The sequence below is a fragment of the Gigantopelta aegis genome, chromosome 3, assembly GCF_016097555.1.
Source record: "Gigantopelta aegis isolate Gae_Host chromosome 3, Gae_host_genome, whole genome shotgun sequence".
Classification (NCBI taxonomy): domain Eukaryota; kingdom Metazoa; phylum Mollusca; class Gastropoda; order Neomphalida; family Peltospiridae; genus Gigantopelta; species Gigantopelta aegis.
In genome coordinates this window covers 33,724,325-33,740,482 of record NC_054701.1, presented here as the reverse complement: position 1 = coordinate 33,740,482, position 16,158 = coordinate 33,724,325, and the positions used below count along the sequence as shown (strand labels likewise).

The window sequence follows — 16,158 nt, the reverse complement described above, 5'->3', positions numbered from 1 at the left end:
CAAAAGTAAACATTCAGAGCAGCTGGTGTTCGAGTGTCAGCATGGGCCCCACCCACAATCGAGGTTAATGACCAGGTTTTGATTTCATAAATAGTTTATTCGATGGAGCTTTTAAAACTATAAAGTTCAGCCAGTCATTTTTCGCTAACATTTATGAGCTATTTTGACTGGTTTCTGAAAGGGTCATTCTTTTTAGCATGAAGCGCATAAACTAGTTTGCCCCCTCCCCACCCCACCCCTGCACTCACACACCAGCTGCACCAATGCATATTAATAAAGAATACGAGAAATATTTGATAGATTAATTCGGTCCAGTTTGTTGCATCAATTTAAGCATGGATCCAAAAGGAGGGTGTTGGAGAGGCACCCACCCTCTCTGAAATGCATGCAATATGTTGTGTTTCACGGAGTGTTAGGCAATCGTTTTTGTCCGTTATTCGTGGTTATGCATGGTCTATAAGGTAGTACGGTACATATTCACTGTTATTTTTAATGCTGATATACACCCCATTCACATTTGTTATCATCAACTGGTGGTGCGTTTATAATGTTGTTCAGTATATTTCTGTGAATGATATACAGATGATATATGTTAGTTTACTTTTCAATACCGTAGATGCCCCTTTTAAGCATTGCACACACTACCTTGAAAAATCCTGCATCTGTCCTGCCAGTTATGGCAGTATTATTTTAAAAATGCAAAATTGCCACACCATACCCACCAGTTTTACAACCGCGTTGGGATCCCTGCTCGATTTCACGTTGGATACGCCACTGGATTATGCTGTGAACAACTAGACTCTGGTATTTCAAAGGATGTGGTATGTGCTGTCCTGTTTATGGGGAAGTGTTTGGTTAGAGCTTAAACCAATGTACGTCTGTGTGTGTGTGTGTGTGTATTGCTTTATATTGGATTATATATAATCTTTTCGACTTGACAAGATGTGGAACGGTGTGGTTGCATCGGTTATACATACCTGACACATTCATATATGAATCACTATCCGATGTATATTGAATACATTTTAATAATGTGATAATATGGAATGGTTAAAATTTTAAACTTGGAAAGATGAAGTAATCCGTTTGTTTTAAAAAGGAACCGATTAATTGCAATGCAACTCTGTGATGAATAAAGTTAAAATTCTTAAAGCAACATATTATTAAGTTTTAAACCCATACCATCTCAAATATAATAATGATAAAACAAATCTTTGTAAATATATATTTGTTTAAATCTCAACAAATTACCATCAAATGATCAGGCCTGTAGCCAATGGGTGACCATGCCTGATGCGATGAATTTTTTTTCAATATGCCCCCGGACCCTCCTAAGCAACATGGGCGCAGCGCCCTCGTGTGAGTCACTTCATGCCTCACCATAAGACTAAACGACCCCGCCCCTCTCAAAATCCTGGCTACGGACCGGTCATTAAATTGTATAGATTAAATCTCATTTTTAATACAGACGTGAAAACAAAATGCTAGAAAAGCCAATGTATACAGGTTCAATTGCATTCTCATTAAAGTAATCAATAATTCAGTACAAGGTGAATTAAGATAGAATTACGCATGCTTTAGTTAGGCTGTATCGAAAAATAATATTTAACCTATAAAATTTGATGGTGATTTGTAAAGAAACTTCTTTTTTATTTACATTGAAATTTAAAAACAAAATATTATTTGAGTTGCTAATGGTTTACAACTTAATAATATGTTTTAATAGGAATATTAACTTTATTCATTATAAAGTTACATGCCAATTCATCATTTCCTTTTTGACGCAAATGGACTATAGTTGCCACATGGAAAGCTGGTTCACTGCCAATGCCTTGACATTGTGATAGATTATTCCTCTTTTCCATGTAGGGGCGAGACGTAGCCCAGTGGTAAAGCACTCTCTTGATGCGCGGTCGGTTTGGGATCGATCCCCGTCAGTGGGCCTATTTGGCTATTTCTCACTCCAGACAGTGCACCATGACTGGTATATCAAAGGCCGTGGTATGTACTACCCTGTCTGGGATGGTGCACATAAAAGATCCTTTGCTGCTAATCGGAAAGAGTAGCCCATGAAGGGACCACAGCGGGTTTCCTCTCTCAATATCTGTGTGGTTCTTAACCATGTCCGATGCCATATAACCGTAAATAAAATGTGTTGAGTGTGCGTCGTTAAATAAAACATTTCCTTATCATCAGCTATGACATTGGTGTCTGCATGCCTCCACGAAGCATAATATGTCCCTGGCCTCCGTTCAAGCCACTAAGTGGCTGCCCCAAGTCTTGCACTGCATGTTATCTACTACTACTGGGTCAGACACACAATTATTTTCAGATATCTATTCCGGATACCTTTTTGAGATATAGGTGTACTGTGATATGTAAAAGACCAAACAAGAAGTATTCACCAAGGAATTCTGTCCTGTCATCTGTTACATGTTTGTTGGTATCATTTGTAAGAAAGTCATCCCATACAAACATCTTTAGTAAGATTTGACCGAGTTCAGAGATTCTCTGCTTTTGCCTGAATTCAACAAAAATGTCCGAATGTAGAAAATAAATAAATCATTCAATCATATTAGCATTACTACCAAACAGCTATATAGGGTTGTAAACAAATCACTGCACATTTGTACATGGACCCTAATTTTGAGGGTAGAATTATGGAAATTCATGATAAAAAGGTCTCGGGTTGGCATATTTTTCCCGAATATCTATAATGTTTGCCCGAATTTGAGGTTTTGAGGATATGTACAAGACCATACAAGAAGTATTCACCAAGGAATTCTGTCCTGTCATCTGTTACATGTTTGTCGGTATCATTTGTAAGAAAGTCATCCCATACAAACATCTTTAGTAAGATTTGACCGAGTTCAGAGATTCTTAAGAATAAATTCATCTGGTTTGTAGATATTTATACTATTAGAAACTTCATTCTATCCTTTAAAAAAGAAAGAAAATTGTAAATACAAAAATCAATTCAACAGAAACAAAATCAATTCAGCAACAAACGACAAACTTGTAGTACATGTAGGCAAGGTTAAAGTGATTGTACACCAAAATATAGCTCCATTTATTTTCGGCAATTTAAAACATAATTATATCTGTTGTAAGATGTGTTCTTTAACTTATTTTGAAGAGTAGCCACCAAAATTAATATCACACAACATTTATAACGGGAGTGATGGTACAATATAATCATAAATAGCGGGTTATTAAAAAAACTAAACAAGATGGCTAACGTCCGACACCCATCCACCTACCACTCCAAAATTTGCCATCATGGATTTTGTTATTCTACAATGCTTGTATTGGATTAATCATCATTGGAGTCAGCAAAGTATACTTTACGGTCTCCAATGTCTTGTACGGGCCGATAGTTGTTGACAAGAGGCTCGTACTCAGTACCCACCATGTGAGAGGTAAGCAGTCCTCGGAACTTCATCAGCTGTTGGAAATATAGTCAATATTATATATATATATATATATATATATATATATATATATATATATATATATATAATGTATGTTGAGGTTGACTGTTACATACATAGATATTAACGCACTGGCGCAGGGGATAATTAAATATTTTCTGGCCTCACAAAGTGTCCCATGCCATCGCTGGGACTCGAACCTATGGCATCGAATCGCCTGCAACTTGCAGACTTGCTACGATACCTTTTGAGCTATTGAGGCATCCATAAAAAGGATGCTCTTTAACTCAATTATATGCATGGGGCATGTATTGTGTGTGTGTGTGTGTATATATGTATATGTGTGTGTGTGTGTGTATATATATATATATATATATGTGTGTGTGTGTGTATACATGCTTGTGTGTATCTTTGCATGTGTGTATGTATAAGCATATATATTACGTAGATGCAAACATGCATGCACATGCACGCGTGCTCACACACATATACATTATGTTATGCCAGTCGGTCAAACAAGTCATATGGTGAAATGACTGACATGTTTAGTCACTTGTCCAAACCAGTATAAAGTATGGGAAAATAACTACATGTAATATGTCATGTCTTCTGGCCCAGTCATATGATAAAATAACTGTCAACACATTACCAGTAGTTACATTTCGCTTCACATCTATTCCTACTGCTAGAGATACTGTAGGTTATTTAAGTTATAAACCTGTTTCGAACATAGACTAATCTATTTGGACGTAGTCGCCCACCTGTTCACTGGATATCTTGATTGTTTCACGAAATATTGTCCACACAACAGCCTCGTTACAGTCTGGGGTGGTCAGACTTCCATAGTAACGGTAGTATTCTGTCAAGTTGGAGGGTAATACGTCACCGAGTACGAAACCATTGATACTAGAGGACGAATCTAAAGAAAAAGAAAATTAACGTCATTACTAAAAACCAGGTACACACACGCACACACACGCACACACACACATACAATTTCTCACACATGACAGAGCAAACTATAGCCTTTCATGTGCCTGTCCGTAGGGTACTGGTTCGAACAGGTAAAACCCAACGGGTCCACTAATGGCGATCCATCCTACAATCCATCGCAGCAAATGTTTTGAATATTACAAAAACGAGTTTCTCTAAACTCAGATCATCCAATCACCCCCACCCCGCTCGCAATTACAGACTTATGGTAAGAACCAACGCGCTTGACATATATGAAAGTAATTGGTATACATGTATAGTCCGTCGCATCCAACATTTTTTTTTTTTTTTTTTTTTTTTGTAAATAAAATCAGTTTGGTTTGACGTAAGAAAAGAAAGTAAATGTGTTTTTTGTTTCTTTTAATTACTATGTTTGTGTGTAGTATAGAAAACAATCGACTGGAAAATAAAGAATTTGTAGTAAATTCCAAAGTATGACAAAAGTCGTTCCCTATGGGGAGGACTATAACAAGCTTGTAACGAACAAACGGACCTTATCTGAACATCACTGTCGTCATCGTGATCATCATCATCATCACGATCGTGAATCGTCATCATTATCACCACCAATCATCAGCATCAGCATCAGCATCAGTATCATCACAATACCACCACTACAGACTAGACATAGTAAACTGTGGGCGAGTGCCACTCACATGAACATGACTAATACACTATGATCTTTGGATCTGCTGGGAAGACTACATCATACTAGATACTACATTCTGTGTGAGGCTTTGGATCTGCTGGGAACACTACAACATACTAGATACTACATTCTGTGTGAGGCTTTGGATCTGCTGGGAACACTACAACATACTAGATACTACATTCTGTGTGAGGCTTTGGATCTGCTGGGAACACTACAACATACTAGATACTACATTCTGTGTGAGGCTTTGGATCTGCTGGGAACACTACAACATACTAGATACTACATTCTGTGAGGCTTTGGATCTGCTGGGAACACTACAACATACTAGATACTACATTCTGTGAGGCTTTGGATCTGCTGGGAACACTACAACATACTAGATACTACATTCTGTGAGGCTTTGGATCTGCTGGGAACACTACAACATACTAGATACTACATTCTGTGAGGCTTTGGATCTGCTGGGAACACTACAACATACTAGATACTACATTCTGTGTGAGGCTTTGGATCTGCTGGGAACACTACAACATACTAGATACTACATTCTGTGAGGCTTTGGATCTGCTGGGAACACTACAACATACTAGATACTACATTCTGTGTGAGGCTTTGGATCTGCTGGGAACACTACAACATACTAGATACTACATTCTGTGAGGCTTTGGATCTGCTGGGAACACTACAACATACTAGATACTACATTCTGTGAGGCTTTGGATCTGCTGGGAACACTACAACATACTAGATACTACATTCTGTGAGGCTTTGGATCTGCTGGGAACACTACAACATACTAGATACTACATTCTGTGTGAGGCTTTGGATCTGCTGGGAACACTACAACATACTAGATACTACATTCTGTGAGGCTTTGGATCTGCTGGGAACACTACAACATACTAGATACTACATTCTGTGAGGCTTTGGATCTGCTGGGAACACTACAACATACTAGATACTACATTCTGTGTGAGGCTTTGGATCTGCTGGGAACACTACAACATACTAGATACTACATTCTGTGTGAGGCTTTGGATCTGCTGGGAACACTACAACATACTAGATACTACATTCTGTGAGGCTTTGGATCTGCTGGGAACACTACAACATACTAGATACTACATTCTGTGAGGCTTTGGATCTGCTGGGAACACTACAACATACTAGATACTACATTCTGTGAGGCTTTGGATCTGCTGGGAACACTACAACATACTAGATACTACATTCTGTGTGAGGCTTTGGATCTGCTGGGAACACTACAACATACTAGATACTACATTCTGTGAGGCTTTGGATCTGCTGGGAACACTACAACATACTAGATACTACATTCTGTGAGGCTTTGGATCTGCTGGGAACACTACAACATACTAGATACTACATTCTGTGTGAGGCTTTGGATCTGCTGGGAACACTACAACATACTAGATACTACATTCTGTGTGAGGCTTTGGATCTGCTGGGAACACTACAACATACTAGATACTACATTCTGTGTGAGGCTTTGGATCTGCTGGGAACACTACAACATACTAGATACTACATTCTGTGTGAGGCTTTGGATCTGCTGGGAACACTACAACATACTAGATACTACATTCTGTGAGGCTTTGGATCTGCTGGGAACACTACAACATACTAGATACTACATTCTGTGAGGCTTTGGATCTGCTGGGAACACTACAACATACTAGATACTACATTCTGTGTGAGGCTTTGGATCTGCTGGGAACACTACAACATACTAGATACTACATTCTGTGAGGCTTTGGATCTGCTGGGAACACTACAACATACTAGATACTACATTCTGTGAGGCTTTGGATCTGCTGGGAACACTACAACATACTAGATACTACATTCTGTGAGGCTTTGGATCTGCTGGGAACACTACAACATACTAGATACTACATTCTGTGTGAGGCTTTGGATCTGCTGGGAACACTACAACATACTAGATACTACATTCTGTGAGGCTTTGGATCTGCTGGGAACACTACAACATACTAGATACTACATTCTGTGTGAGGCTTTGGATCTGCTGGGAACACTACAACATACTAGATACTACATTCTGTGAGGCTTTGGATCTGCTGGGAACACTACAACATACTAGATACTACATTCTGTGAGGCTTTGGATCTGCTGGGAACACTACAACATACTAGATACTACATTCTGTGAGGCTTTGGATCTGCTGGGAACACTACAACATACTAGATACTACATTCTGTGAGGCTTTGGATCTGCTGGGAACACTACAACATACTAGATACTACATTCTGTGTGAGGCTTTGGATCTGCTGGGAACACTACAACATACTAGATACTACATTCTGTGAGGCTTTGCTGGGAACACTACAACATACTAGATACTACATTCTGTGAGGCTTTGGATCTGCTGGGAACACTACAACATACTAGATACTACATTCTGTGAGGCTTTGGATCTGCTGGGAACACTACAACATACTAGATACTACATTCTGTGTGAGGCTTTGGATCTGCTGGGAACACTACAACATACTAGATACTACATTCTGTGAGGCTTTGGATCTGCTGGGAACACTACAACATACTAGATACTACATTCTGTGAGGCTTTGGATCTGCTGGGAACACTACAACATACTAGATACTACATTCTGTGAGGCTTTGGATCTGCTGGGAACACTACAACATACTAGATACTACATTCTGTGTGAGGCTTTGGATCTGCTGGGAACACTACAACATACTAGATACTACATTCTGTGAGGCTTTGGATCTGCTGGGAACACTACAACATACTAGATACTACATTCTGTGTGAGGCTTTGGATCTGCTGGGAACACTACAACATACTAGATACTACATTCTGTGTGAGGCTTTGGATCTGCTGGGAACACTACAACATACTAGATACTACATTCTGTGAGGCTTTGGATCTGCTGGGAACACTACAACATACTAGATACTACATTCTGTGTGAGGCTTTGGATCTGCTGGGAACACTACAACATACTAGATACTACATTCTGTGAGGCTTTGGATCTGCTGGGAACACTACAACATACTAGATACTACATTCTGTGAGGCTTTGGATCTGCTGGGAACACTACAACATACTAGATACTACATTCTGTGAGGCTTTGGATCTGCTGGGAACACTACAACATACTAGATACTACATTCTGTGTGAGGCTTTGGATCTGCTGGGAACACTACAACATACTAGATACTACATTCTGTGAGGCTTTGGATCTGCTGGGAACACTACAACATACTAGATACTACATTCTGTGAGGCTTTGGATCTGCTGGGAACACTACAACATACTAGATACTACATTCTGTGTGAGGCTTTGGATCTGCTGGGAACACTACAACATACTAGATACTACATTCTGTGAGGCTTTGGATCTGCTGGGAACACTACAACATACTAGATACTACATTCTGTGAGGCTTTGGATCTGCTGGGAACACTACAACATACTAGATACTACATTCTGTGAGGCTTTGGATCTGCTGGGAACACTACAACATACTAGATACTACATTCTGTGTGAGGCTTTGGATCTGCTGGGAACACTACAACATACTAGATACTACATTCTGTGAGGCTTTGGATCTGCTGGGAACACTACAACATACTAGATACTACATTCTGTGAGGCTTTGGATCTGCTGGGAACACTACAACATACTAGATACTACATTCTGTGTGAGGCTTTGGATCTGCTGGGAACACTACAACATACTAGATACTACATTCTGTGTGAGGCTTTGGATCTGCTGGGAACACTACAACATACTAGATACTACATTCTGTGTGAGGCTTTGGATCTGCTGGGAACACTACAACATACTAGATACTACATTCTGTGAGGCTTTGGATCTGCTGGGAACACTACAACATACTAGATACTACATTCTGTGAGGCTTTGGATCTGCTGGGAACACTACAACATACTAGATACTACATTCTGTGAGGCTTTGGATCTGCTGGGAACACTACAACATACTAGATACTACATTCTGTGAGGCTTTGGATCTGCTGGGAACACTACAACATACTAGATACTACATTCTGTGTGAGGCTTTGGATCTGCTGGGAACACTACAACATACTAGATACTACATTCTGTGAGGCTTTGGATCTGCTGGGAACACTACAACATACTAGATACTACATTCTGTGTGAGGCTTTGGATCTGCTGGGAACACTACAACATACTAGATACTACATTCTGTGTGAGGCTTTGGATCTGCTGGGAACACTACAACATACTAGATACTACATTCTGTGAGGCTTTGGATCTGCTGGGAACACTACAACATACTAGATACTACATTCTGTGAGGCTTTGGATCTGCTGGGAACACTACAACATACTAGATACTACATTCTGTGAGGCTTTGGATCTGCTGGGAACACTACAACATACTAGATACTACATTCTGTGAGGCTTTGGATCTGCTGGGAACACTACAACATACTAGATACTGCTGGGACATTACTAGTGTGAGGCTTTGGATCTGCTGGGAACACTACAACATACTAGATACTACATTCTGTGAGGCTTTGGATCTGCTGGGAACACTACAACATACTAGATACTACATTCTGTGTGAGGCTTTGGATCTGCTGGGAACACTACAACATACTAGATACTACATTCTGTGAGGCTTTGGATCTGCTGGGAACACTACAACATACTAGATACTACATTCTGTGAGGCTTTGGATCTGCTGGGAACACTACAACATACTAGATACTACATTCTGTGAGGCTTTGGATCTGCTGGGAACACTACAACATACTAGATACTACATTCTGTGAGGCTTTGGATCTGCTGGGAACACTACAACATACTAGATACTACATTCTGTGAGGCTTTGGATCTGCTGGGAACACTACAACATACTAGATACTACATTCTGTGAGGCTTTGGATCTGCTGGGAACACTACAACATACTAGATACTACATTCTGTGTGAGGCTTTGGATCTGCTGGGAACACTACAACATACTAGATACTACATTCTGTGAGGCTTTGGATCTGCTGGGAACACTACAACATACTAGATACTACATTCTGTGAGGCTTTGGATCTGCTGGGAACACTACAACATACTAGATACTACATTCTGTGTGGGCTTTGGATCTGCTGGGAACACTACAACATACTAGATACTACATTCTGTGTGAGGCTTTGGATCTGCTGGGAACACTACAACATACTAGATACTACATTCTGTGAGGAGGCTTTGGATCTGCTGGGAACACTACAACATACTAGATACTACATGTCTGTGGATCTGCTGGGAACACTACAACATTTCTGTGAGGCTTTGGATCTGCTGGGAACACTACAACATACTAGATACTACATTCTGTGAGGCTTTGGATCTGCTGGGAACACTACAACATACTAGATACTACATTCTGTGAGGCTTTGGATCTGCTGGGAACACTACAACATACTAGATACTACATTCTGTGAGGCTTTGGATCTGCTGGGAACACTACAACATACTAGATACTACATTCTGTGTGGGCTTTGGATCTGCTGGGAACACTACAACATACTAGATACTACATTCTGTGAGGCTTTGGATCTGCTGGGAACACTACAACATACTAGATACTACATTCTGTGAGGCTTTGGATCTGCTGGGAACACTACAACATACTAGATACTACATTCTGTGAGGCTTTGGATCTGCTGGGAACACTACAACATACTAGATACTACATTCTGTGAGGCTTTGGATCTGCTGGGAACACTACAACATACTAGATACTACATTCTGTGAGGCTTTGGATCTGCTGGGAACACTACAACATACTAGATACTACATTCTGTGAGGCTTTGGATCTGCTGGGAACACTACAACATACTAGATACTACATTCTGTGAGGCTTTGGATCTGCTGGGAACACTACAACATACTAGATACTACATTCTGTGAGGCTTTGGATCTGCTGGGAACACTACAACATACTAGATACTACATTCTGTGAGGCTTTGGATCTGCTGGGAACACTACAACATACTAGATACTACATTCTGTGTGAGGCTTTGGATCTGCTGGGAACACTACAACATACTAGATACTACATTCTGTGAGGGATCTTTGGATCTGCTGGGAACACTACAACATACTAGATACTACATTCTGTGAGGCTTTGGATCTGCTGGGAACACTACAACATACTAGATACTACATTCTGTGAGGCTTTGGATCTGCTGGGAACACTACAACATACTAGATACTACATTCTGGAGGCTTTGGATCTGCTGGGAACACTACAACATACTAGATACTACATTCTGTGAGGCTTTGGATCTGCTGGGAACACTACAACATACTAGATACTACATTCTGTGTGAGGCTTTGGATCTGCTGGGAACACTACAACATACTAGATACTACATTCTGTGAGGCTTTGGATCTGCTGGGAACACTACAACATACTAGATACTACATTCTGTGAGGCTTTGGATCTGCTGGGAACACTACAACATACTAGATACTACATTCTGTGAGGCTTTGGATCTGCTGGGAACACTACAACATACTAGATACTACATTCTGTGAGGCTTTGGATCTGCTGGGAACACTACAACATACTAGATACTACATTCTGTGAGGCTTTGGATCTGCTGGGAACACTACATACTAGATACTACATTCTGTGAGGCTTTGGATCTGCTGGGAACACTACAACATACTAGATACTACATTCTGTGTGAGGCTTTGGATCTGCTGGGAACACTACAACATACTAGATACTACATTCTGTGAGGCTTTGGATCTGCTGGGAACACTACAACATACTAGATACTACATTCTGTGAGGCTTTGGATCTGCTGGGAACACTACAACATACTAGATACTACATTCTGTGCTGGGAGGCTTTGGATCTGCTGGGAACACTACAACATACTAGATACTACATTCTGTGAGGCTTTGGATCTGCTGGGAACACTACAACATACTAGATACTACATTCTGTGAGGCTTTGGATCTGCTGGGAACACTACAACATACTAGATACTACATTCTGTGAGGCTTTGGATCTGCTGGGAACACTACAACATACTAGATACTACATTCTGTGAGGCTTTGGATCTGCTGGGAACACTACAACATACTAGATACTACATTCTGTGAGGCTTTGGATCTGCTGGGAACACTACAACATACTAGATACTACATTCTGTGAGGCTTTGGATCTGCTGGGAACACTACAACATACTAGATACTACATTCTGTGAGGCTTTGGATCTGCTGGGAACACTACAACATACTAGATACTACATTCTGTGAGGCTTTGGATCTGCTGGGAACACTACAACATACTAGATACTACATTCTGTGAGGCTTTGGATCTGCTGGGAACACTACAACATACTAGATACTACATTCTGTGAGGCTTTGGATCTGCTGGGAACACTACAACATACTAGATACTACATTCTGTGTGAGGCTTTGGATCTGCTGGGAACACTACAACATACTAGATACTACATTCTGTGAGGCTTTGGATCTGCTGGGAACACTACAACATACTAGATACTACATTCTGTGAGGCTTTGGATCTGCTGGGAACACTACAACATACTAGATACTACATTCTGTGAGGCTTTGGATCTGCTGGGAACACTACAACATACTAGATACTACATTCTGTGTGAGGCTTTGGATCTGCTGGGAACACTACAACATACTAGATACTACATTCTGTGTGAGGCTTTGGATCTGCTGGGAACACTACAACATACTAGATACTACATTCTGTGAGGCTTTGGATCTGCTGGGAACACTACAACATACTAGATACTACATTCTGTGAGGCTTTGGATCTGCTGGGAACACTACAACATACTAGATACTACATTCTGTGAGGCTTTGGATCTGCTGGGAACACTACAACATACTAGATACTACATTCTGTGTGAGGCTTTGGATCTGCTGGGAACACTACAACATACTAGATACTACATTCTGTGAGGCTTTGGATCTGCTGGGAACACTACAACATACTAGATACTACATTCTGTGAGGCTTTGGATCTGCTGGGAACACTACAACATACTAGATACTACATTCCTGTTCTGTGAGGCTTTGGATCTGCTGGGAACACTACAACATACTAGATACTACATTCTGTGTGAGGCTTTGGATCTGCTGGGAACACTACAACATACTAGATACTACATTCTGTGTGAGGCTTTGGATCTGCTGGGAACACTACAACATACTAGATACTACATTCTGTGAGGCTTTGGATCTGCTGGGAACACTACAACATACTAGATACTACATTCTGTGTGAGGCTTTGGATCTGCTGGGAACACTACAACATACTAGATACTACATTCTGTGAGGCTTTGGATCTGCTGGGAACACTACAACATACTAGATACTACATTCTGTGTGAGGCTTTGGATCTGCTGGGAACACTACAACATACTAGATACTACATTCTGTGAGGCTTTGGATCTGCTGGGAACACTACAACATACTAGATACTACATTCTGTGAGGCTTTGGATCTGCTGGGAACACTACAACATACTAGATACTACATTCTGTGTGAGGCTTTGGATCTGCTGGGAACACTACAACATACTAGATACTACATTCTGTGTGAGGCTTTGGATCTGCTGGGAACACTACAACATACTAGATACTACATTCTGTGTGAGGCTTTGGATCTGCTGGGAACACTACAACATACTAGATACTACATTCTGTGAGGCTTTGGATCTGCTGGGAACACTACAACATACTAGATACTACATTCTGTGCTGGGAGGCTTTGGATCTGCTGGGAACACTACAACATACTAGATACTACATTCTGTGTGAGGCTTTGGATCTGCTGGGAACACTACAACATACTAGATACTACATTCTGTGAGGGCTTTGGATCTGCTGGGAACACTACAACATACTAGATACTACATTCTGTGAGGCTTTGGATCTGCTGGGAACACTACAACATACTAGATACTACATTCTGTGAGGCTTTGGATCTGCTGGGAACACTACAACATACTAGATACTACATTCTGTGAGGCTTTGGATCTGCTGGGAACACTACAACATACTAGATACTACATTCTGTGAGGCTTTGGATCTGCTGGGAACACTACAACATACTAGATACTACATTCTGTGTGAGGCTTTGGATCTGCTGGGAACACTACAACATACTAGATACTACATTCTGTGTGAGGCTTTGGATCTGCTGGGAACACTACAACATACTAGATACTACATTCTGTGAGGCTTTGGATCTGCTGGGAACACTACAACATACTAGATACTACATTCTGTGAGGCTTTGGATCTGCTGGGAACACTACAACATACTAGATACTACATTCTGTGAGGCTTTGGATCTGCTGGGAACACTACAACATACTAGATACTACATTCTGTGTGAGGCTTTGGATCTGCTGGGAACACTACAACATACTAGATACTACATTCTGTGTGAGGCTTTGGATCTGCTGGGAACACTACAACATACTAGATACTACATTCTGTGAGGCTTTGGATCTGCTGGGAACACTACAACATACTAGATACTACATTCTGTGTGAGGCTTTGGATCTGCTGGGAACACTACAACATACTAGATACTACATTCTGTGAGGCTTTGGATCTGCTGGGAACACTACAACATACTAGATACTACATTCTGTGAGGCTTTGGATCTGCTGGGAACACTACAACATACTAGATACTACATTCTGTGTGAGGCTTTGGATCTGCTGGGAACACTACAACATACTAGATACTACATTCTGTGAGGCTTTGGATCTGCTGGGAACACTACAACATACTAGATACTACATTCTGTGAGGCTTTGGATCTGCTGGGAACACTACAACATACTAGATACTACATTCTGTGTGAGGCTTTGGATCTGCTGGGAACACTACAACATACTAGATACTACATTCTGTGTGAGGCTTTGGATCTGCTGGGAACACTACAACATACTAGATACTACATTCTGTGTGAGGCTTTGGATCTGCTGGGAACACTACAACATACTAGATACTACATTCTGTGTGAGGCTTTGGATCTGCTGGGAACACTACAACATACTAGATACTACATTCTGTGAGGCTTTGGATCTGCTGGGAACACTACAACATACTAGATACTACATTCTGTGAGGCTTTGGATCTGCTGGGAACACTACAACATACTAGATACTACATATACATATATGATATTTAACCCACGAATGCCAAGGTATTCAAAATAAATATTACAAATGATCATATTTATTCAACTTACAGGGTCGGTGTATACTGAACACTTCCATGTTGATATGATGGATATTTATGAATTTGTATATACGTTTTATAATGTAGCATATCTGCTACATTGGGCATTTGAGGCGGATACATGCTATTAACCTTGTAAAATACATTATTATGACATGTATCTGTATTTAAAATAAGTATTGTGATCAATGGTGGAGCTTGAGGGGTGACTGCACCCAGAGCCGTACTTTGGGGGAAGGGTAAGGGGGCAGTTACCCCCATTGAAAAAAAGCGAAAAAAAATTGGTTTTTAAAAAAGAAGAAGTTTAAAATGTCCTTTTCACTGTAGTGGAGAAGAGGATACACTACTATGCTCTATACTATACGTTATTCTATCCCCTCTATCCAGTTATTGTAGGCCTGGACTAGCCTGGACACACATCTTTAATGTTCAAATATTATATTAATTAAGGAATACTTATTGCTTTTAACTAACAGTTAACCGAATTTGTTCTGACACAATGGAACTAATATTTCATTGGCATCGTTTTGCTTTTGATTCATGTATTTCATTCTTGTGTTTTATTAAATATAAATATTGTTTATAACCACATTTATTAAACAACTTGAGATATTCTAAAGAATTTCAGTTTAGGGGCTGTTTAATGGGTTTTGACAGCCATAAATAATATTCATGTTTCTGGATTTCTTGAACCATTGAATCACATTGAATGTTGATATTGAATATAATATGGTATCAATATTTGTTTTGGTTTGTTTTAAAAGCGTATGTTGGCACTAC

General features: G+C 40.2%; 1 protein-coding gene across 1 annotated transcript in view; it reads right to left on the bottom strand.

Annotated features, from left to right (window-relative positions):
* Window positions 1-2,089: 2,089 nt before the first annotated feature.
* LOC121368611 (putative carbonic anhydrase 3) overlaps window positions 2,090-16,158 on the bottom strand; it is a 30,124-nt gene continuing 16,055 nt past the window's right edge. The window contains exons 6-7 of the mRNA XM_041493350.1: window positions 4,193-4,366; window positions 2,090-3,445 (exon numbers count right to left, since the gene is read on the bottom strand). Of these exons, the coding sequence (XP_041349284.1) occupies window positions 3,314-3,445; window positions 4,193-4,366 (306 nt within the window). The 3' untranslated portion in view covers window positions 2,090-3,313. The remainder of the gene's footprint in view (window positions 3,446-4,192; window positions 4,367-16,158) is intronic.